A 21,942-nucleotide genomic window follows, 5' to 3' on the forward strand; every position below is an offset into this window, starting at 1 on the left:
GTACGCAGACCTGGCCGAGACAACTGGCATGGGGACAGGCGATGGGAAAACAAGGGCTCTGACGGACTGCCCGACATCCAGGCGTTCTGACTGGCAGCAGCAGGAAGAGGGGGCGCTGGGGGGGGGGGCTGCGCCCCTCCACGGAGCCTGTCTCAATGCCAAGAGAGGATTTCTCCAGCCCTTTCGTGGTCCCCCTCCAGGGCCTGCTGGGGTTCACATAGAAGGCTTGACCTTGCAGCCCAAGGGCTTCAGGCCTTCATCTGCCCAGTTGTCTTCCTAATTTCAAATGGATACGAGGGGGTCCGAGTGGGACTCTCAAGCAGGATGTTATTCGCCCGTGCATGTTGCTGCATCATGTTGGTTTCCTACCATCACCCCGGGAGGCACCTGCTTTCTCCGCCGTCCGCCCTTGATCGTGATGCTTTCCAAAACTTTTTTTCCCTTCTGCTGGCTGTTTGCTCCCAGTGGCAGCGACAGACTCGTGTGTTCTATAGAATTCAGTCATTGCGAGGGTCACTGCTCACTGCCTGGGGCAGGGACAGCAGCCGAAGAGCCTCCGTTCCCTGTGCACAGCACGCGTCAGGGGCGCGGGACTCCCAGGGTGAGGACTCGGGGACCCAGTCCTTTCCGGAAGGGACTCCTGCCCTGCTGGCCTGAGAGGTCCAGGGCGCTGGGCTTCTGAGGGTGACACTGAATCCCACATCTGCCCCACCCCAGAAGTCGGGTGAGGTTGAGAAACATGCACAGGACTCAGGGAGCCGGCCCTCAGAAGCGCAGGAGTGTTCCAGACGACACGGGGCGGGAGAGGGCCGCCTGGGTGGGCCGCCCACGGCCCAGCAGGCACGGCCTCCCCCCTGTCACAGGCCCAGGGGCCAGGCAGCCACCCAGGGCTCTGAGCATGGGCCCCTCTGAAGAAGAGATGAAATAAGAGACCGCAGGGGCCTGGTCTCTCCTTCCAGCCACGCCATGCCTCATGCCCTGCCATGGCTGGTTTCACGTGCCAACCTCACTGTGCTGGGAGTGGCGGGGGGTGGAGAGGGACACCCAGATGTCTGGCTAAACGTGTTCTGGGTGTGCCTGTTGGGAGGAAGTGGGTGTTTCGGGCAGATGCTCACATCTGAATGGGTGAGCTCAGTAACGGGGACGGCATTCCCCGAGGTGGGGCATCCCGTAACCAGCTGAGGACCGGCACAGAGTACGAAGGCCCGGGAGGCTGAACTCTCTCCCTGTCTGACTGATGAATTGGATGCGGGCCTTCTCTGCCCCTGGACGGGGACTGGACCCGTGGGGCTCCCGGTTCTGAGGCCTTCCAACTCAGACTGTGACGCCCCCCACTTGCCTTTCCTGGGTCTCCAGCTGCCATCGGCAGATTGTGGACATCTCAAGCCTCCACCGTCCCAGGAGCCCTTCTTTGTAATCCATCTCTTTCTAGACAGGCGTCTATCCAGAAAAAACAAACGCCTACTGCTCTTCCAGAGAACCCCAACTGACACAGGCGCCTCAGTACTTGTCACTCTGGGGGACACACGGAGGCCTGTGGGGCAGACAGAACTCATCACAGGAGGGTGAGGACACGGTGCCCATGACCAAGGGGCTCATGCCCAGGGTGGGGCGCCACTGACAAACGGTGGCACCAGGCGGTCAGAGAGAATCAGGGCTGAGCCAGGGCCTGGCTGGAGCCTGTCCTAACCCAAACGGGGCCACCCTGAAGAAGGGCTCAGCATTTGGTGGGCACCGACCACGCTCCAGAACTGGCTGCCCTTCCCACGCGCGGCCTCATCCAGCCCACACGCCTGGCTGCCCGAGGAGGTAAGGGACTCGACACCGAAGGCCACGGCCTGACCCTGGTCTCCAAGCAGCGGCACTGTGTGCGTTCACTTAGCCCTCATGACAACCCTACTCGATGACTTGTCATCGGTGCCCCCCTTACAGACGAGTGGACCCAGGCTCTGGAGCCAGGGGATGTGCTCCAGGCCACCCAGCTGTTGGGGCTGAAGTGCAGCAGCGAAGCCTGAGTCCCACCGCTGAGCTGACCCTTCCCAGCTGTCACCCAGGCCATGGCCTGGGCTCTGGAGGGGCCACTTCATGGTGTGGCTGTTGTGGAAATGAGCAACCGCAAGGGGGACAGAGTCACAAGTTGCGACCTTTCCCCGGGCCAGCAGGAAACCTTCCCTCAAAAGTCCCAGGAGGGGGCTTGCTGTCCTCCCCAAGGAGAAATAAATAATTCGACTTATTTCTACAAAGTCCTACTTGATGTATTCGAAATTCTCATGGCAAGGAAGCTATGAAATAGTACAGTGTAGATGATTGCTTCCAGCTCAAGGCACGAGCCCTTCCATCCACCAGTCTCGTCCAGCAGCCCTGGATCTGCTGTTTTCAGAATGAGCCCCACCCAGGGGCCTTCCCAGGGCCTGCCCCCACCATGGGCGGGGCTGCCCCTGAACCCCCACGAAGTCCTGGCCCACCTGCCACCCCCCAGGAGTTCCCCCAAACTACGCCCCTCCTCTTTCAAGTATTCTGACCCTAGTCCTTCCATGCCTCCCTACTCAGAGTGTGGTCGGGCCGGGGGGGGGCCCAGCGGCCTCAGTTCCACCCAGGGGTGCTTCTGANTGGAGGGGCCACTTCATGGTGTGGCTGTTGTGGAAATGAGCAACCGCAAGGGGGACAGAGTCACAAGTTGCGACCTTTCCCCGGGCCAGCAGGAAACCTTCCCTCAAAAGTCCCAGGAGGGGGCTTGCTGTCCTCCCCAAGGAGGAATAAATAATTCGACTTATTTCTACAAAGTCCTACTTGATGTATTCGAAATTCTCATGGCAAGGAAGCTATGAAATAGTACAGTGTAGATGATTGCTTCCAGCTCAAGGCACGAGCCCTTCCATCCACCAGTCTCGTCCAGCAGCCCTGGATCTGCTGTTTTCAGAATGAGCCCCACCCAGGGGCCTTCCCAGGGCCGGCCCCACCATGGACGGGGCTGCCCCTGAACCCCCACGAAGTCCTGGCCCACCTGCCACCCCCCAGGAGTTCCCCCAAACTACGCCCCTCCTCTTTAAAGTATTCTGACCTAGTCCTTCCATGCCTCCCTACTCAGAGTGTGGTCGGGGGGCCCAGCGGCCTCAGTTCCACCCGGGGGTGCTTCTGAGGAACGCAGAATCTCCAGGGTCACCCCAAACCGCACCATCAACTTCTGAATTTTAACAAGATGTGTGTGCGAATTAACTGAACCGAAGCACACAATTTTCAAATGTTCATTTTGAAATAATTACAGGTTCAGAGGGATTTACATGAACGGTTCCCCCACCCATCTCTGTCTCTCTCTCTCTCTCCCTTGAACCGCTCACCTCCTGTCTGCCTTCACAGACTGCTGATTGGGGACACTCCTGTGAGCGGGATCACACACTAGGCGGTCCTTCTGTGACTGGCCTCTTTCACCGGGCCTAACGTTTTCCAGGCTTGCTTGTGGCGGGACACGTATCTGTGCTTCACTTCCTTTCACTGACCGATAACATCCCAGGGCACGGACGATACCCCGTGTTGTCCATCCATTCCCTGACTGACGGGCGTTTGTGTTGTCTGCACCATCTTCTCTTCCCTCCTCTGCTGAGTGGCAGTCCACCATCTGGGTGAATCAGAGTTCATTGAACTGTTCACCCACTGAAGGACATTTGCCTAGCTTCCCGCTTTGGGCTGTTACAAATGAAGTTGCTGTGCACATTTGCGTACAGCATCTGTGTGAAAATAAGTTCCATTTCTCTGGATAAAGGTCCACAAGTCTACGTGAGTGGTAGGAAGTCCATTTCGGTGTTATAAGAAACTGTCAGACTACTTCCCAGAGTGGCAGGACCGTTTTACATTCCCGCCAGCAATGCGTGTGTGACCCAGTTTCTCCTCATCCTCGTCAGCACTGGGTATTATCAGTATTTCTATTTTAGCCACTGTACTAGAAGTGTAGTAATATCTCAGTGCGGTTTGAATTTCCATTTCCCTGATGGCTAGTGATGCTGAGTGTCTTTTTGTGTGTTTATTTGCCATCTGTGTATCCTCTTCAGTGAAGTGTCTGTTCATGTATTTTGCCCATTTTGTCATTGGGATGCTTTTTTAATACTGAGTTTTGAGAGTTCTTTATAGAGTTGACATGCAATGCCTTTGTCAACGATGGGATTCACAAGTATTTTATCCTGGTCTACAGCTTGTCTTTTCTTGGTTTTGTGTTTGTTTGTTTGTTTTTTCAGCTTGTCTTTTCACCTTCTCAAAAGGTTTTTTCACAGAGCCAAAGTTTTTAATTTTGATGAGGTCTGGCTCTACCCATTTTTACTTTTATGGATCATGCATGCTTCCGGTGTCCCTTCTAAGAGCTCTGTGCCCAGCACCACATTTTCTCCCTCCTACACCCTAAAAGTTTTACGGGTTTTTTTTTTACATTGAAGTCTATCATCCATTTTGAGTTAATTTTTGTACAAGGTATGAGACTCACTTTGAGGGGTTCATTTTTCTGCCTATGGGTATCCAACTGTCCCGGGCTGGTTTGTTGGAAAAACGCTGCATCTACCCCTAGCTTGCTTCCACACCCCTGGTAGCAAGCGCCTGGGCACATCTATGTGGGGCGCCTCTGGGCTCTCTGCAAGGCCTGCATTTTAACGGGGCACTTGTGCTCCCTTTCCCGGGCCCTCCTGCTCAGTGCGGGAGGGGTGGTCAGTCCCTTGTTCCTCCTTGGCTCCCCCACAGTGCCTCACATAAGAGACCTCTGAGAACGCTCCCAGTTGAGCACGGTCTCAGACCTCCAAGGAAGGGGGCGTGTGGCCTTCCGGGGGCCCACAATGGCTCCAGGAGCCTCAACAGGTTCCCACGAAGGTGCAGGGAGCAGCCCAGGAGTAGAGACACCCCATCTGCCCCCCACCCCAGACCCGGCCTGAGTGAACCAGAATCTCTTTGGTTTCAGGTTTGGGGCCCTTCCGGCAGCACCTCGTGAATTCCAGCTGGGAAGCAGTGAAGGTCAACACCTTCCAGGCCCAGACCCTGAACGCAGGGCCCAGCCAGTCCCTTCCACGGCTCTGAGAAACCCAGTGTGCAGACCCCTTGGTAGCCAGACCCACAAAGGAGGGGAGAAAACCAACGCTCAGGGCCCCGGGAGAAGGACTGGCCCCTGGTCCCTGGGCTGTTACTCGCCTGTCCCCAGGTGGCCCTCTGGGTTGAGTGGTAAGAACACAAGGCTAAAGGGACAGTCCTGGGAAAGCCCGAGCCTGCCCCAAGAACTGGGTCCCCATGGCGCCCACCCTTCAGGGCTATGGGACCTCAGTCTCCTCACTCACCAAATGGGGGGATGGTGGTGCTGGTGTGACGGGCCGGTTCTGAGGACTGAAGGGGTAAGTGTGTGAAGCAAGCAAGCAGGTCAATCTGTAAAAGCAGCTTTTCGAAGCTTCGAGCCTGGCACAAGATTAGCACTAAATCACTGGTTACTCTAACGAACACCTTTATCTGTAAGCAAGCAGCCAACCGGGAGAAAGCATGTCCCGGGAGGGTCAACGAGGAGGACGGAGGGGTCTCGTCAATAATAGGAATCACTTCTTCCCTTAGAGCAACTGCCTCACACACCTTTGACCGACAATATCGTGCCTCTGTGGGACGAAGTCACAGGTGGGGTCTTGAGTGTGTTCTCGGCGTGTCCAGGTCCAGCTGAGGAGGCAGCAACACCACTTGGAACCTTGCATATGCCACCACTGTATTGCTGATTTTCTAGCCTGCCCACGCAGATGCGGGAAGGGAGGTCACAACCCCTGAGATAGACTTGGGAGCTTTCTTCAACCAGAAGCAGCTTGGAGAGCCCCAGGCTCACCGCCAAGCCTCATCCTGCCCTACACAGCGTTCCAGGAAGGCCGGACCAGGGCTTCCAGGAGCTTCTGCGTGTCTGCAGCCTGTTCCTGGGAAACAGGACAGTCCTGGGCCCTGGTGTTACCTCTTGGTGTCACAGGAATGGAAGAGACGCCTGGGTTCACCTCTCAGCCCCAACAGCTGCGACCTGGGGACCCAAGACCAGCGGCCAGCTTTGCTGTGCCTCTGTTTCCTTTCCTGTGAAACGGGGAGGTTGGGTGACTACGGGCAGCGGCATGCCAGGCAGAGCCCTGGGGACAGGCCAGCACCCAGTGCCAGAGCCTCTGAGCAGAGTCCACGCAGCCGGGAGGCTTGCCTGGCAGGCCTCCCAGCTGCAGGGGAACAGGGGCTGACTTTGGAGGTTCACGCAGGAAGCACCACAATGAGGAGGGTCATCTGGAGACTCGGTTCCACTGGGCCAGCCGGAGAAGCAGGGCAGAAACAGAGGCGGGCCGGGGGCTCCCCAGGAGGGGCAGGGGAACCCGCAGAATGAGGTGATGGCCAGGAAATGAAACTATTACCACCCAAACAACTGCCCTGGGAGACCCGATTCTCTTCACTCTGAGGACATGGGGAAGAAAGGAGCCTTCGTGGAGGTCAGGCTACCTTCTGGAAGGAGGGAAGACGATCTCAAAACCGCCCTGTGCTGGTACCACACGGAACTGCTCCTGCAGGCCAGAGAAGCTGGCATTGTCGTCCCCACCTCACGGGGGCAGGGCGCAGGCACGGGCACTCAGGGACGCATGCCATGGAGGAGCACTGCTCAGGTTCCCCCTCAGGAGGTGCCAGTGAGGGAAGTCCAGGGTCGGCCCCCGGGAGAGGTGACGTCGGGTCCAGAGGAAGACCAGCACAGAGCCAGCCCCCCGTGACCCAAGCAATTCTGTACTTGGGGTACCTCACCTCTAAGAGAGGGGAGCTGCTAACCTATGATAACTTATGGGTGCGTTTTTGCTGTGGTTGCTCTTCAATGGGGAGAGTCCTCCTATTTCAAAAGAAGGACGATGCAGAAAGAATTTCGTACCTGCCGAGAGCTCACAGTGAAGAGACGGACTCCCCACAGGCACCCGGAGGGGGGCGGGGGCTGCTGACCAACAGCCCGTGCCTGGGCACTGCACACATCGCCGGCCTGTGCCAGGCGCCCTGCCCTCCCCGGTCCCATCTCATCTGATTAGGGCAGTGGCCGCGCCGTCACCTTCTGGTTACTGGTCACACTAGGTCCGGAGCCTGAACCACACCTTATTCTTTCAAAAGCAATTATGTCCCCCACTCCTGCAGACGCACCCAGGCCTGGAAAGGCCGTGGATAAACAAGGATTTGGTGAAACACGCCACGGGTCAGCTGGGCAAGACCTCACCCAAGAACAAACCCGGCCCGAGAGGCCAGGAGGCCGGGCTCCTGCCAGATCTGACCAACCCGATTTGCAGGGTACTATCTCTTCTCTCCAAAAGGAGGAGGCCTCACACCTCTGTTACATTTGCTTTAAAAGTCACCATCGTGAAGAACAAACAGGGGCAGATTCAAAGGGGCAGAGAAGCAGAACAGCGCTTTGGGAAGGACGGGTCCCGCCGACTACGCCAGTGAGCAGTGTCTTGGATTCATCTCGGTGTTTCTCTCCTGAGAGGGCCTCTGTTCTCCCACCAGATCCCGAGATGAAACCTTTCGCAACGTAGGTGAACACGGGCATCCCTTCCTCGTACACAAGGCATTTTTCCAACCCAGCCCACAGCACGGTTTGTCTTACCTCCTTGATTAACACGGGAAGGCCTGAGGTCATGCTAACCAGCGTGAGGGTGAACTGAGACCCCCAACACCTCCCTGGTGGGTGAGTTCCGCGGGGGCCTCACCTGCTAGGGCAACCCCCTCAGCGCCAGGGCTTCCCCAGCCGCCACTGTAACGGGCTTCGTGGACATGGGGCTCCACGGCCAGATACCCTTTTCTGCGACCTCGCCCACGCCCTCCCTTCTGTCTGACAGCTCACACAGTGACGACGGGGGTGCCGTCTCCGGGCTGAGACTCGAGGAAACCCACCTGGTCCTTCCAGGACTGCATGTGCCGTCGGCGCTGCAAACCCTCCCACCTGTTGACCTCGCCTCTCGGCGTCCAGACGGGAATCCGAAGGGCACCGGGGCTCTACCTGTAAAACGAAAACATGATACCCAGTCCAACAGCTGAGGAAAGCACACACACAGACGTGACCCTAGGAACCACGCAGGTTACTCAGGGCAGCGAACGCAGGATCGGAACCGAGATTCAGAAGAAGATAAGCTTCGTGCCCGTTTCCTGCGGAGAATGAACAGGGCTTCGGGGGAAACGAGGGGACGGGAAAGGAAGGCCGCCGGGCACGCCTTGCCTCATCTCCGCCCTCACATCCACTCGCACCAGAAGCACGTCTCGCATCTTTGAAGGATGTCAGCACGGCATTAGGGAGGCCACACCTGGGATTTCGAAATCCATGGGGCCCTCGTGGGCCTGCAGGCCGACAGCTATCATGACAGATAATTATGCCGCACCCCTAACCAGCCTCTCTGGGATGCTCCTGACTCTCCCGGCTGTGGGTCGCACCCCCGGGGCCCCAGCGCCGACACACCACACCTCCTCCCTGGGCAGGGAGGTGGCTGACGAGTGTTTCCTCTCTTGCGGGCATTTTCCAAAGTGTGCAGACAAGGGACTAATCAAGCTGGAGGGTCTAGGATGGGGACATTTCAGGCACAGGGCTCCCCGGAGATGGGGAGACGGTTAGGGGGCATGAGATGCATTCGGGGTCCACACGTAGTCTCCTGCTGGGGTCACAGTCTCTTTTGCCCACCTGTAAGACAGTTGCTGTCCTTTGCCACCTTGGCACTATGTTCTAAGAGCTCACGATTGAGAGACAAAAAGTCCTGTAGCAATTATGGATTAAGCAGCCAATTAAGCAAGGCCCACCAATAAAGAGGACGGAACAGCCCTAAACACGATGCCCCCAGGAACAGTGCTTCCTAAACCCGTGAATCAGAGACTGAGACTGCGAGGGGGAGGGGCAAACCCGCACGCCCCTCTCAGTGCTGGGTGCAGGGGACGGACCCCCTGTCCAGCAACTTGAGCTGGCTGACATCGCTGGAACACCCCGACCGACGTCGGCAGGACGCGGCCGCTCGGAAGTGCCGGCAGAGCATTTACCGACCGAGAGAGACCCCGCCCCGGGCTACACAAGGTCTGGGTGAAGTCAGAAGGGTCCCCCCCTCATACAAGTGTGTGCTCTGGCCACCGTGGACTTATGACCAGAAATCAGCACCAGAAGGTACCTGGGTAACCTTCAGGTACTTGGAAACTAAATAATACAGATGGAATATAGCCTGTGGATCCAAGAGGAAACCAAAGGCAACGTGGGCCAGTATCTGAAATGAGTGGAGACGGAAGCACCACTCAAGAGGACCGGTGGCGTACTGCCCACGTGGGAGGAAGCGCACTGGATGTGCTGAGCGGCGGTGCTGGAGGGGAAGGCAGGTCTGAGTCCCTGACCTCGGCGGCCACCTTCAGAAACTAGAAAAAGAAGAGCAAACAAAACCTAACTAAGCAGGAGGCAATGATACAGCGCCAACCAGAAATCGGAGTGAACAGAAACATAATAATGAGAAGCCCCAAACGCGAAAGCTGGTTCTCTGAGCAAATCAATAAAACCGACAAACCTCTAGCCAGACTGGTGGAGGAAAAAAAAAACCTAAAGGATTCATTTTCTTATTGAGTTCATTTACCACCGCCTGGCTTCCAGCCCTGACCCCACCCACACTCAGAATGCTCCCACCGAAGTCGCTGAGGAAGGCCCTCTTCCTGCCGTTGCACCTGACCGCCCGGGGCCCTGCTGACCTTTACGGGAGAGAAAGCACTGACATTTCTCCCGATGCTCGGCAAGGAGGCTGAGACCCAAGTCCACCAGACCCTCATTTTCCTCCTCTTACTGGCTTGAGAGGCTGCTGCGCAGATTCAGTCAAATAAAACGGCCTGTAACAATTGAGCTGGGCTTACGTCTCTACCAAGGCCTCCAAGACACGCCACCTAATCCTGTGTTTCCCCGTATCAAGACCATGCCCCCTTCCAACCAGCTCACCATCCTCAGGCCCGGCCACCAGAGGGGCAGAGAGGCAACTCGGTCCGGCCTCAGCGCGTCCCTGGGGAGCACGCGCACTCTGTCTGGTCCAGATTTGCAGGGCGGCATGCAAATGCGGGCAACTAGCATACCTCCCTAATGGCGTCTCTCCAGCGGCCAACGGCCACCATTACTGCTCCTACTCTCTTGCCATCACCTGAGAAGGTGCCTTCTAGGTCCTGACACCCTGGAACTCTGGATCCGGCAGGCTTTCCGGTACCAGAATGAGCAGGCCCCATTAGCCTCACTTAAAAATTGGCCCCGTCTAACGGACGGGGACGGCAGCCCGAGACAGGAGACTTATGGTTTTAATCTTTCCCCAGAGTGGGCTTTGCACTCAGTGGGGAAAGGTGGTGATGAAGTCCATGTATCTAAAAAAAAAAAACAACAAGAAACAGCTCCACCTTACTTTTACCAGTTCGACAACAAGCACTGTTCTTGTGTCCAATTACCGAGGAGCAACGACACGGGACCTCCCAAGGCCGCAGAGAAACAGGGAAAATACGGTGGGGATTCGGCCCTGAAAGAGCCCAGGTGCCGGGCTGCCTCAAGCATGTACAGCACTGTCACAAACCCAGCCCCCTCAGAACGTAGTGGTGTCAAACAATCACTATTTCACTCTCTCTCCTGGCTCTACGGGTCAGCGGGGCCCAGCTGGGCAGTCCTCTGCTGGGCTCACTTGGGTTTCTCGTGCGGCTGGAGTATGCTGGAGGCTGGGCCGGGCTCAGGAGGCCTGCCCCGGCAGCTGGGACAGTAGGCTGCCTGTCTCTCCCAGGTGAGGTTCCCTGAGGGCTCCCCAGCAGGGCGGCCTGGGCTGGCTGAACTCTGTGGGTTATGGGGAGTGGGAGTCGCTCACAGCCGGGTGGGACTACCAGAGGGCACGCACGCATGCACACACACGATGCCGCAGAGGGCTGTCTGCACGTAGGTGGGCTGCACAACAGAGCCCCACAGACCGCGGCCCAAACCACAGCTGGTTCTTTCTCACGGCTGCAGCCTGCAGTTCCCGGGCCAGGGTGCCAGCGCCGTAAGCTTTCCTGCTTCGGACTTCACATGGCCTTTCACTGGCACACTCGTCCTGCCCTTCCAGGGCACCAAACCCGTCACAGGGCCCCACCCTCAGTGCCCAGCTACCTCCCGAAGGCCCCGCCCCTAAACACCATCACGGCGGGGATTGGGCTTCAGCACATGGATTCGGGGGGACTCGGTCCTTCCACCCGTAGCTGGGGCCATCCTGGAGACGAGCCACCGTGAGCCATTAGGGTCACCCTTTGAAAGGGACACACCGATGCCGCTTCCAGCAGCCAGGAAGAGTTGCACGTGGTTACTCTACAGCCTACTAAGCCAGCACCCCGAAACCAAAGCACAGCTCCCTGAAAGGAGAGGCATCATTACCTCCGCTCCGCTGGGGGTCCTGACTGGTGGCCTTTCGGGGACTGAAAATGACATCAGCAATAACACATTGCATTGTCCGATTGGGAAATTTCCCCATGCTCTTTATGGACGTGAATCTCAAGTGGTGGAGCTGGGCTACGGTCACAATCGGTGTGGAGCACAGGCACAAGCTGCCACCTCCCCACGTCCTCACTGCCACCTGTCACCTCCTGGTTTCATCACGGTGACCTTCTGCTTTCAGTCCTTACAGATAAGAAGGAAATGGGCGTGGACCAGCGTTGGCAGCAGGACCGATGCGGGCCTTGCTTTGCTCGTCCGCAGGCATGGTGTCCTGAGGGAGGAAGGAACGTGCCACCCTGGAGGCAAGGGACACCCCGGGGACAGAGAGGCCCTCCGTCTCTGATCCACTTTTAATTTGTCGCAGGGTAGTCCGGCCGGCTGAAAGGTTTCGGGGTTGCAGTTACCCGGCGTTCATTGCGCGGACCCCGAATCGCGACCCGGGCGGGCTCACAGGTGGGACTGCAGACCCACAGAGAGAGGACGACGTGAGTCTCGCAGACCTGAGCGGACGGCCGAGCGCCACCACTCCCCACTCCCATGAGCTCCCTGCCAGCCACGGTTTCCTATAAAAGCGACGACGGTCTGATAAGCTGGCCGAAAGGACCCATGGAAAACACAGACTCACACCCACTTATTAACGATGACATCTAGATGTGAAGACATCAGCTCATCATAGTGAATGCGCGTGCGCCCACTAAAGCCTTTTGTCAACAGGGACATGTGATGAAAAATATTTGGAGGCCACTGCCCCAGACAGAAGACTTGAAATCGTGGGGTCACTGATTTTGGGGACTGGGTAGGTCTCAGCCACCTCCTGGTGCCTCCCAGGTCCCTTCCGTCCAGCAGACCCAGAGGAGCCTGTGATCACACCCTCGCCTGTTGTCACTCTCTGGAGATTCGCACAGGCCCACAGAGACCCTGGGCTAGAGCCCAGCATTCATGGCAAGTAGGAGGCTCTGGGTCCACAGCTGACGGCTGACGGACAAGGAAGGAAAGAAAGGAAGCAGGCAAGGAAGGAAGACAAGAGGGGGGAGACAGGGAAGGAGGGAGATCTCCGCACAGGTGTCGAGCCTCGCTCTTCCCTTCCCTCCGCACCGCCACCATCACCGCTCCGAGCTCAGGTCACAGCCCCCGGGTGCAACCCAGCTGAACTGCAAACCCCCACACACAGTCACACTGGCCTCACACAGCCCCGGCCCAGCATGGCCCTTCCAACCAGGCCTCCCGCCTACTCCATGGAAGTGACCCTCCAGGGCACGCCAAGCCCTGAGCCAAAGACCACACTGCGGGAGCTTCGGGAGTTTTTCTGGAAGGCCTGAAGGAAAAACTGCGCTCCTGCTTCCTGCTGCTGGCCCTGAACTCTCACTCAATAAGGGAAAGAAGCCGATCTTAGAAAAACAGCAACTGTTTTGCCATGCCAGTTGGTGCCACAGGCCCGGGGGATTTAAAAAAAAAAAACCTGAGAGCAACTGATGTCTTTTTTCCTTCCTCCGATTCCCTTTGCTAAGTTGCCATGTGCTCCTGGCGACCACATTTGAGATGACCTGGAAGCAGAAGACGCAGGGGAGACAGGCAAAGACCTGCCTCCTCCCCGCCCGCTTTCCCAGGACCTGGCACCAGTGGGCCGACGGCACCTTGAGGGACTAAGGACCCTGCACGGGCACGCAGCTCCCCGCCCAGTCACCCCTGTGGCTACAGCAGTGCCCTGAATGCCGCGTTGGCGAGCACGCCCCCACCAGCCTCTGGCCCTCCCTCCTCGAGCCAGAATGCTCTGCAGTCCCAGCTGGGAAGGCGCGCCCCTCCGGAAGGTGCAGGCCCCCTGGTGCTCCCCGGGTCTGCGCAGAAGTACACTCTCTTTGCTCAAACCACCAGCCTTCCTCAGCAGAAAGGGTGGCGGCGGCCAGGGGCCTGCCGTCTGCCTGCACAGAACGTGCCGCTCGCTGCTTCTGACAGGCTCCAGCTCATCAGAACCTAATAAATGTCACTCTCCATAAATCCCACACTTGACTTTCTGAAATCAATGCGGGCCAATGATAAGCATACGTCCCTCAGACCAAGCCCCGATTCTGTGCCAGGCAGTGTCCTGGGCACATGTTGTGAATCATCGCATTTAATATCCGTGAAAAACCCTCGGCCTCTGAGTTACCCTGTTTCACAGGTGAGCAGGCTGAGGTCAGCCAGGGTCAAACGGCCTGCCCAAAGGTACTCTGTGGAAGGTGGCAGAGCCGGGTCTCAAAGTCCTGCCCCTGTGTCACTGCCACCGGGACCTGGCTGCAGCCAGATAGCCACCTCGTGGCTGTGTCCTCACAGGTCCAAGAAAGAAGGGTCCTGAACTCTTTCCCTTCTTGTAATAAGAGCGCTAATCCTTTTGTGGGGGCCCCACCCTCACGAGCTCATCTAAATCCGATCACCCCCAAAGGCCTCACCTCCAAACACCGTTGCACTGAGGGGGGGACTTCTACATCTGAATTTTGCTGGGGGACACATTTCAGTCCGTAGCACCCCCCCCACACCACCACCCAGTTGACCACACGTCCTGGACCACGGGCCTCAGGATGGCTGCAGACCTCCCGGGGCCGCCCGAGCAGCCTGGCCAGGGCCTGGGTGAGGCCTGCAGCCCGTGGAGGAGCAGTTACTGCCCTGTCTGGGGGTCTGTGGCCTCCGTGAGGGGTGTCTGTTAGCTCCTTCCCCTGCTTGAAGGGCCCCAGGGGGACCAGCTGGCCTTGGGATTTCCAGCCCCACCGCATGGGCAGCCGAAGTCACCATCTCCCGGGGAAGGCTGACTGTCCCTGTCACTGGTACCAGGGCAGCCCTACCTGGCTGCGGGCTTTCCCTTCGTGAGGAAAACAGCAGAAGGAAAGAGGAAGAGGGTGACATTCTAATCAGGAACAGAAAATACACCAGGAAGACGCTAGACAATAATCCTAAGACAGTACATGGTCAAGTTCAAGTTTATGCTGGCCCGCAATCCCTTATCTGCAATTCTGATATGCAAAAATTTTTCTTGGCCCAAAGTTTTTCTTATCTGGTGACAAAAAGGGACCTGGAGGGATTCGAGGAAGCATGGGGACTCTGCATTCTTTTGCACGTAGAGCACGTGTCCCCGCTCCGGGACTGGGCACGGAGTGCAGGCCCAGGCCAGGAGACCCTCGGGGACGCAGCGGTGGGCTTCCACAGTCAGCGTGCAGCCGAGCGTGCTTGAGCACCCGTTAGACCTTGGAAGGGACACCTGATCAAAGCGGAAGTGAGACCTTTAAACCTCCTGGGCATCGTCTTTCAGAGAAGTAAAACGCACAGAGGTGTCACATCCAACATCAGACACTCTCTACCTGACACCCGCTCTAGAAACCCCGGGGGGGTGGTCCACCGTGTGGCTTCCCTGACCTATCTGCTCTGGCCAGAGTTATGCCTTCGGGCTTCTGGGAAGCACAGCCTTGGACAGAGCTGTGGGTCTTGGCGGGGGGCGGGCCGGGGGGGGGGTCCACCCACAGAGCCTCCCCCGGCCGCCACACATGAAAATAAGTCTACCAAGACATGATCTGCTTTGGGAGGGAAGGTGACTGATCTCTCAAAGGAGAAGGGCCCAGAGCCTTTTCCTCAATGGTCTTTTATTGGTTCATTTTGCACAGGAATACAGGGAAAGCTCATCGATCATTGCTAGGCAGTAAGGATCAAACAATAGATAACATACAAAGAACTCTGAGGGCTTATTCTGAGTCAGGGTCTGTTAGCTAAAGGGCTACAAAACTTTGGGGAACAAACTCATTTCCTGCTCGGACCCTTATCATTTAATTGGGAGCATTCTTAACAGCAGGTTTCATAGGATTTTTATATATTCTTTCTTGGGCCTGATCACCCAGGGAACCCGCCCTTTCCAGCACAGGGCTGCACTGCCCTCTGTCCTTGTTTCAGGCTTAAGTCAGGCAGGGGAAGTAAGGCAGCCAAGAGATTAGGAGACTTCTCCCAGACAGAATGAGGACTCAAGCTATGTCAAAGCCGAGGAGGGGTGAGGGTCCATCATCCCCTTTCTCCATAGCCCCCCAAGTCCTTCCCTGGGGACTCCATGTCATCATGCCTGTCTTAGGTCATTCTGCCCCCTTAGAGAATCGTACCCGTCATTGGCTAACCAATCAAGCATTGGGGGGTAGTTATGGATGAAGTAAAAGGGGCTAAGGTGATGCCCCTGCCAGGGAGATAAACTTTGTCTCCTTAGTGACTTAGGGTGTGAAAGTCGCTCACTCAGCCTTAGCCATGGGGGGGGGGGGTTACAGCTCCTGAAACCAGGCAGGGTGGTCCCCAACATGGGTTGAGTGTCCTTATAAAGCTGGTGACTGGACGGAGACACATGTGCGGAGGAAGACAACGTAAACTCCACAGAGAGGCTGCCCCAAACTGCCGAACGTCTGAGACCACCAGGAGCCGCAAGAGGTGGGGTGCGAGATCCTTCAGCCACAGGGCTCGGACCCAGCATGGTCCCACCGGCACCTCCAGAGCGGGCCCCTCCCCCAAAAGACTGGGGAAGGACACACACAGTTCTGTTCCGACCACCTGGTTTGGGCTGCTTTATTTTCCAGCCACAGGAAACTCCTGAGAGGAGCTCCCCACACCGAGCCCTGAACCCGGACTTCCAGACACACTCTTTCTCCTCTCCTCTCTCACCTGGTTTGGGGTGGGGTGGAAAGGAAAGGCTGCGGTGGAAAAAACGGGGCGATCACGCCATGGCCTGCCTTGGTCTGGGCTTTGCAAGTGTGCCCACCAATTAGCAGAGCGGCATTTTTATGTGAGTTGGAGACACCGAGCAACTGCTGTTGGGCTGGCTGGGTGTGGGGCCACGGTGGGCCTGCCGGGCTCCGGGTGCCGCCTGCAGTCCTCAGGCACGGCTTTCTTTGCAGGTTTACTGAGCCTAACGCAGCGCTGTCTCCACTGACAATGGAACTGCAACAGCACTTCAGGGCTCAGCCCCACAAGCAGGCTCCCAGGCAACCCCGCCGGGTTTGGAGTTCTTTCTCAGCCTTCACTCAGAGCCAGGCCCTGTGAGACCTCCGTGGGGTAGGAGAAACCCGGCAGGTCCCAAATCAACACCATGATTTCCCCCCAGTGCTGGACAGGTGGGCAGCTGGGCTCCGAGAAGAGCCCTGGGCTAGGACAAAGTCTCCTTGCCCCCACAGCAAAATGCCAGGGGACACCAGCAGGGCACCCCAGCCCTCCTACCTGAACTGAGAGAGTGCAGGTGGGCTGGGGCCTGGGCTGCCTCAGTGCCCAAACCTACTCCCTCCCCCAGCTCAGGGGCCAAGGTGGTGCTACAAGCTGAGGAAGCGCCTGGGTCCACCTGGCCCACGGAATGCCCACTGGGAAGCGCGGCCCGCTTCCGCCATCGCCCCCAGTCCACTGCCCAACATGCCTGCCTCCTTCTCGCCTCCCCACATCCACCCTGCATGGTCAGGCAACTGAGCGTGCCCTCCAGCCCCCAGTAGGGCCGCGGGTTTGGCTCTACCTTTGGAAGAGAGCAAAGCTTGAGCTGGTCCAGGGAGCTGGGCTGTGGGGCGGGGCCCGAAGGATGGAGCAGAGCCCCTCAGGAAGGCTGAGCTGGCTGAGGACAGGCCAGGGACATCCCGGTCGGCAGAAAGTGCCCCCGTTGATGACCGCACTGCCCAGGGCCCGTGTCTGGGTAGGCCAGGCCCATGCAGGCCCCCCAGAGCCTGCTCTGCCGCCTGAAAACTTGAGGTGGGCCTGACAACCCCCGCTGCCCTTTCCATCCTAGGGCGCGAGCTCCTGGACGTCCTGAAATGTCAGGAAAGGGAGTCAGGAAAGACAGACAGACCGATCCCAACCTGTGACGAGCACAACTCCCGGCCCAGGGGAAGGACTTGGCCTTCTCAGGGGTGATTTTCGGGACATCCCTGATGTAATACTTGCCAACAGTGAAATGCACACTCCAAGATCCCACTCTCCTGCCTTTTCTCCTTCCAACCTGCCTGCCCTTCCTCTTGCCCTTGAAGGAGGATGCTCCCTGACCTTGAGTGTTCCCTTTCTGGCTCTCCCCTAAACCCATGGCTCTGGCCATCTTGCCCGCCAGCATCTCCCAGAGGCCTCTCTGAGCCCCAGACACCTAGAACCATGGGACCAGCTCCCTCAGGTACTTGAAACTCAGCAGGTCCCAAATCAACACCACGATTCTCCCCCCGTCCACCTTCCGCTTCCTCTTCCCTCTCGCCCTGAGGAGAAAGCACTCAGTCTGACTCTTGCAGACTTTCCTAGCTTCTGTTCCCATCCTCCCCCCTCACAAGTGGTGGTGGTGGGTTGCTTGTCAACATACCTGGGGATGCTCCCAGCTGTTAATGCTGAGATCGGAGTCCAGGAAAAGGTTGAATACCCAGTCCCGGCCCCAAGGCCTCAGGCTCTCGTGCCCGCACCTCCCCCCCACCCAATGTCTGTGCAGTGACGGCTCCCCCAGCTTCTTCACCTGGCTCACCCTATCTGTCCCTTAGACGTCCCCACTCTGTGGCCTCCGTCCTAACCCACAAGCCGGGTCAGACGTGCCTCTGGAGCACCCACGCCTCAACGGAAGCAGCTTCCCTCAAGGGGCAGAAACTGGTTGTCCTGCTGGCCCCTTGCCAGTGGGTGAGCTCCTTGAGGGCAGGGTTCGAGCCCCCAGAAGGCCCCCGGGGGTGGGATGGTCAACCCCAAGTATTAACTTTCCAGGGATGCCCCCTCCGTCCCACGAAGTGAGTCTGCCTGTCTCTGGGTCTGGGCAGTGGCCTGCAGGTACAGCTGCGGACGCGTCAGCGGCCCGTGGGTTACAGGGAGGTGAAGCAGAGAAGGTCACGAGAATCTGGGCAGATCTTCAACCGCAAGTAAGTGAAGGCTGAGAGCCCATCAGGGGGCGGGGGGGGCAGGGGTTGAGGATGAGAGGGAGCCCCAGGGCCTACAGACCCCGGACCCAAGTTCCAGGGATGAGGGCTGAAGGGCACCCCACCCCAGCACCCCACCAGTGAGGGCTTGGCAGATTTTATGAAGTGCTGGGCCTGTTTCTGACAGTGTAAGCTGGAATACTGTGTGGATTTGGGAAGAAGATGCTGGAGAGAGAGGAGGAAAAGAAAGGGAAGCTCTGTTTCCGGCCAGGACTCGAAAGACAGGGACCGCCAGACGGAGGCGCCCTGGGGTTCGTTCCCGGCTATGCTCACTCCAGGGAAGGTTGGCAAGGACCTGCAAGGCCTGGAAGGTCACCTCCCTCATCCTGGGGAGGTGAGACTGTGGCCCCCGGGAAGGGCCCGTCTTCATCACCCAGCTGATTCCAACAGAACAGCTACTGTAGAAACAACTAGGATCGCCCTGGCCGGTGTGGGTCAGTGGGTTGAGTGCCAGCCCATGAATCAAAGGTCGCAGGTTCAATTCCCAGTCAGGGCACATGCCTGGGTTGCGGGCCAGGTTCCCAGTCAGGGGGCATGCGAGAGGCTACCACACACTGAAGCTTCTCTCCCTCTCCCTAAAAATAAGTAAATGAAACTAAAAAAGTAAACAGGCATAAATATCCAAAAAAATACAAACAAGCTGATGAGATCAACAAAACATATACCTCCAAGCCACTAAGACCATGCCCCAAAACTTTTGATTAAAATACTTAGTCATTTTTTCAAGAGGAAAAATAATCAGCTCCCCAAATTCTTATGCTATTGTTTTAACACTGTTACCAGCTTCCTGTATCAGCAGTTCATTAGAGAGATACGATTACACAGGATGAGCTGGAGAGCCAGCACGTGGTTCAGGGAGAGGGCGTGGGGGTGGCATTTTCCCGAGATGCGGGCAGGTGCGTTCTGTCTCGTCGCATCACTGCACAGGGATGGGAGGGTGGCCACAGTGTCCTCTGACCCATCTTTCCTCAGGATGTCCCTGTTCCCCACTGAGAGGCCACTGTGTGCTGTCCACCTGGGCAGTTGATCACCAATAAGGACCCATGGGTGGTCCTTGCAGACCAGTCTGGGGTCTCCCCAGTGTGGCGCCCCCAGTCCCCTCTCCTGAAAGGCGCCATCGGAGCGTTGACGGAGAATAGTTGTAAAGGGCGTATTTTGAGTCACCCACACTTTGTGAATGCTTTCTTTTTCTTTATCGCGGCCCAAGTGGTAACCGAAGGATTCTGACGTAGCCCCCGAGAGACTCACTCACCTTTCTTTCTCCATACCCTGACTCCCTCTAGGCCATTTCTCCTCCCCTCGAAAAACAAAACAAACAACAAAAAAAGCATGAATGTAGACACAGGTGAGAGGGTTCACGAGTTAAAGGTGTCTGGGTCTAGTGTTCGAAAACCTGGGCCCTCCCGTTCGGCCGCTTGCTGGGTATGGGACCCCGAGGCCAAGAGCCAGTCTCTGCCCAGCCTCTCCCAGTAGCAAGTTCTTTCCCAGGCACGAGGGCAAAGCCTTCATCTGCCCAGGTGGCCGTCCTCGCTCACATTTCCGGGCAGCTACATCCCCACTGCTGCTTACCTATCGCTGCGGTTAGAGGCTGGTCCAAGGGGTAACCTCGTGTCTCCTGAGGTTGCATAGATGTCTGTGCTTGCACCTACTTACTGCCTCTGCATTGTGGACACAGGCACGCAGCGCGCATCCCCCTCCCTCCATCATCTCCCTGGCTCCCTGCATCCCCCCTCCCTCCATCATCTCCCTGGCTCCCTGCATCCCCNTGTTCGAAAACCTGGGCCCTCCCGTTCGGCCGCTTGCTGGGTATGGGACCCCGAGGCCAAGAGCCAGTCTCTGCCCAGCCTCTCCCAGTAGCAAGTTCTTTCCCAGGCACGAGGGCAAAGCCTTCATCTGCCCAGGTGGCCGTCCTCGCTCACATTTCGGGGCAGCTACATCCCCACTGCTGCTTACCTATCGCTGCGGTTAGAGGCTGGTCCAAGGGGTAACCTCGCGTCTCCTGAGGTTGCATAGATGTCTGTGATTGCACCTACTTCCTGCCTCTGCATCATGGACACGGGCACGCAGTGCGCATCCCCCTCCCTCCATCATCTCCCTGGCTCCCTGCATTCCCCCTCGCTCCATCATCTCCCTGGCTCCCTGCATCCCCCTCCCTCCATCATCTCCCTGGCTCCCTGCATCCCCCTCCATCATCTCCCTGGCTCCCTGCCAGCCTGCTGGGAAAAGCCCTGCAAGTCTTCATCCAGGAGATGCCAGAGGCAGGCGAGGAAGCCCCAGCTCCAAGCCTGGTGCCTGGAAATCTCACCCTTGGTGGTTCCAGCCCTGGAGAAGCAATTGGAGGGCTCCTCCTTTAGGGAAAATCAAATGGTTCAGGCCTGTGTAGGGAGCTCGGCAGAGCTTTGAGAGGCTTTGAGAAAATGGCTTGTAAAACAGTTTACACAGAGGGGAAAAAATCGTGAATTCGCCCAACAAAATCAGAGTCGCTTTATTGGCAGAAGGAAGAATAGCCTGTAAGGCAGACATTTATTTCGTAAGGGATTAACTAGCTTCGGTTATGGGTTTCATGACAATAAAATGAAAACCTTGTAATATTTTTTTCATCTCAAAAGACGAAGCGGGCCCCTGTGATTCTGCCGGGATTCCCGGGACCTCGGGCCTGGCCTGCGGGAGGCGCACGTGGCGGGCTGACCCGCGACCGGCTGGGGGTGGGGACGCACAGGCGTGGCCGCCACTCAGTGCCCAGGTCCTTCATCCAGGCGCCGTGGGCGGCTTCTGGGCCACTGAGTCTCAAGTATTTTTTTTCCCGTTTTCCTTTGTAACCTTTGTTTTTAATTGTGGTGAAACACACGTGACCTAACATTGACGATTTTACCCATTTTCCAGTGCTCTGTGGCACCGTGTATGTTCACTGAGCAGCCGTCACCTCTAGACTTTCTCATCCTCCCAAACTGAAAGTGTGTGTCAATTAAACAGTATCTCCAAACCCTACCATCACCCTCATTCTAGCTTCCGTCTCTAGGGACCGAGTATAAATGGATTCACAGGGACTGTCCCCAGGGGACTGGATTATACCACTCAGCATGTCCTCAAGGTTCGTTTATGTTGTGACATGCGTCAGAATTTCTTTGCTTTTAATAGCTGAATGATACTTCATTGTATGACTAGACCACGCGTTGCTTATCTATTTCTTTTGTGGCGGATGCTAGGTTGCTTCCACCTCCTGGTCAGTGTGGACACTACGGTGCTCGCCCGTGTGCACATACCGGCTAGAGTCCCTGACTCATGTGGGCGCACACCTAGCAGCCGAACTGCTAAACCAAGGTCATCCTGGGAGGAAACTTCGAGGACGTGCCATGTACTGTTTTCCCTGGCAGCCACGCCGTTTTATGTTTGCCCAGGCAGTGTTTGGTCTGAAAACCAAGGCTAATAGCCAAGTGTGGCTTCTGAGCCTGTTTCGGCTTTCATGACGCTGCGCTGGCTCGCAGTGAGGCGTTGCTTGTCCGGTGTTTCCTGGGCCCCGATGACCTCCACAGAGCCTCGTTAGCAGCATGCTGTTTGAAGGAAAGGGTGGAGGGCGGCTAAGTTCTG

At 57.3% G+C, this 21,942-nt stretch overlaps 1 protein-coding gene across 1 annotated transcript; it reads left to right on the forward strand.

The window, feature by feature from the left end:
• The first annotated feature begins 1,121 nt into the window (after positions 1 to 1,121).
• PGPEP1L (pyroglutamyl-peptidase I like) lies at positions 1,122 to 20,708 on the forward strand. The gene is given in 7 exon segments (XM_037053833.1): positions 1,122 to 1,195; positions 4,920 to 4,989; positions 18,170 to 18,262; positions 18,265 to 18,297; positions 19,180 to 19,252; positions 20,368 to 20,429; positions 20,532 to 20,708. Coding segments are annotated over 7 exon segments (582 nt in total).
• The last annotated feature ends 1,234 nt before the right edge of the window (positions 20,709 to 21,942 follow it).

This window comes from Sturnira hondurensis, unplaced genomic scaffold (genome assembly GCF_014824575.4).
Source record: "Sturnira hondurensis isolate 20B ecotype Veracruz unplaced genomic scaffold, ASM1482457v3 Scaffold0007865, whole genome shotgun sequence".
In the NCBI taxonomy this organism is placed as follows: Eukaryota; Metazoa; Chordata; class Mammalia; order Chiroptera; family Phyllostomidae; genus Sturnira; species Sturnira hondurensis.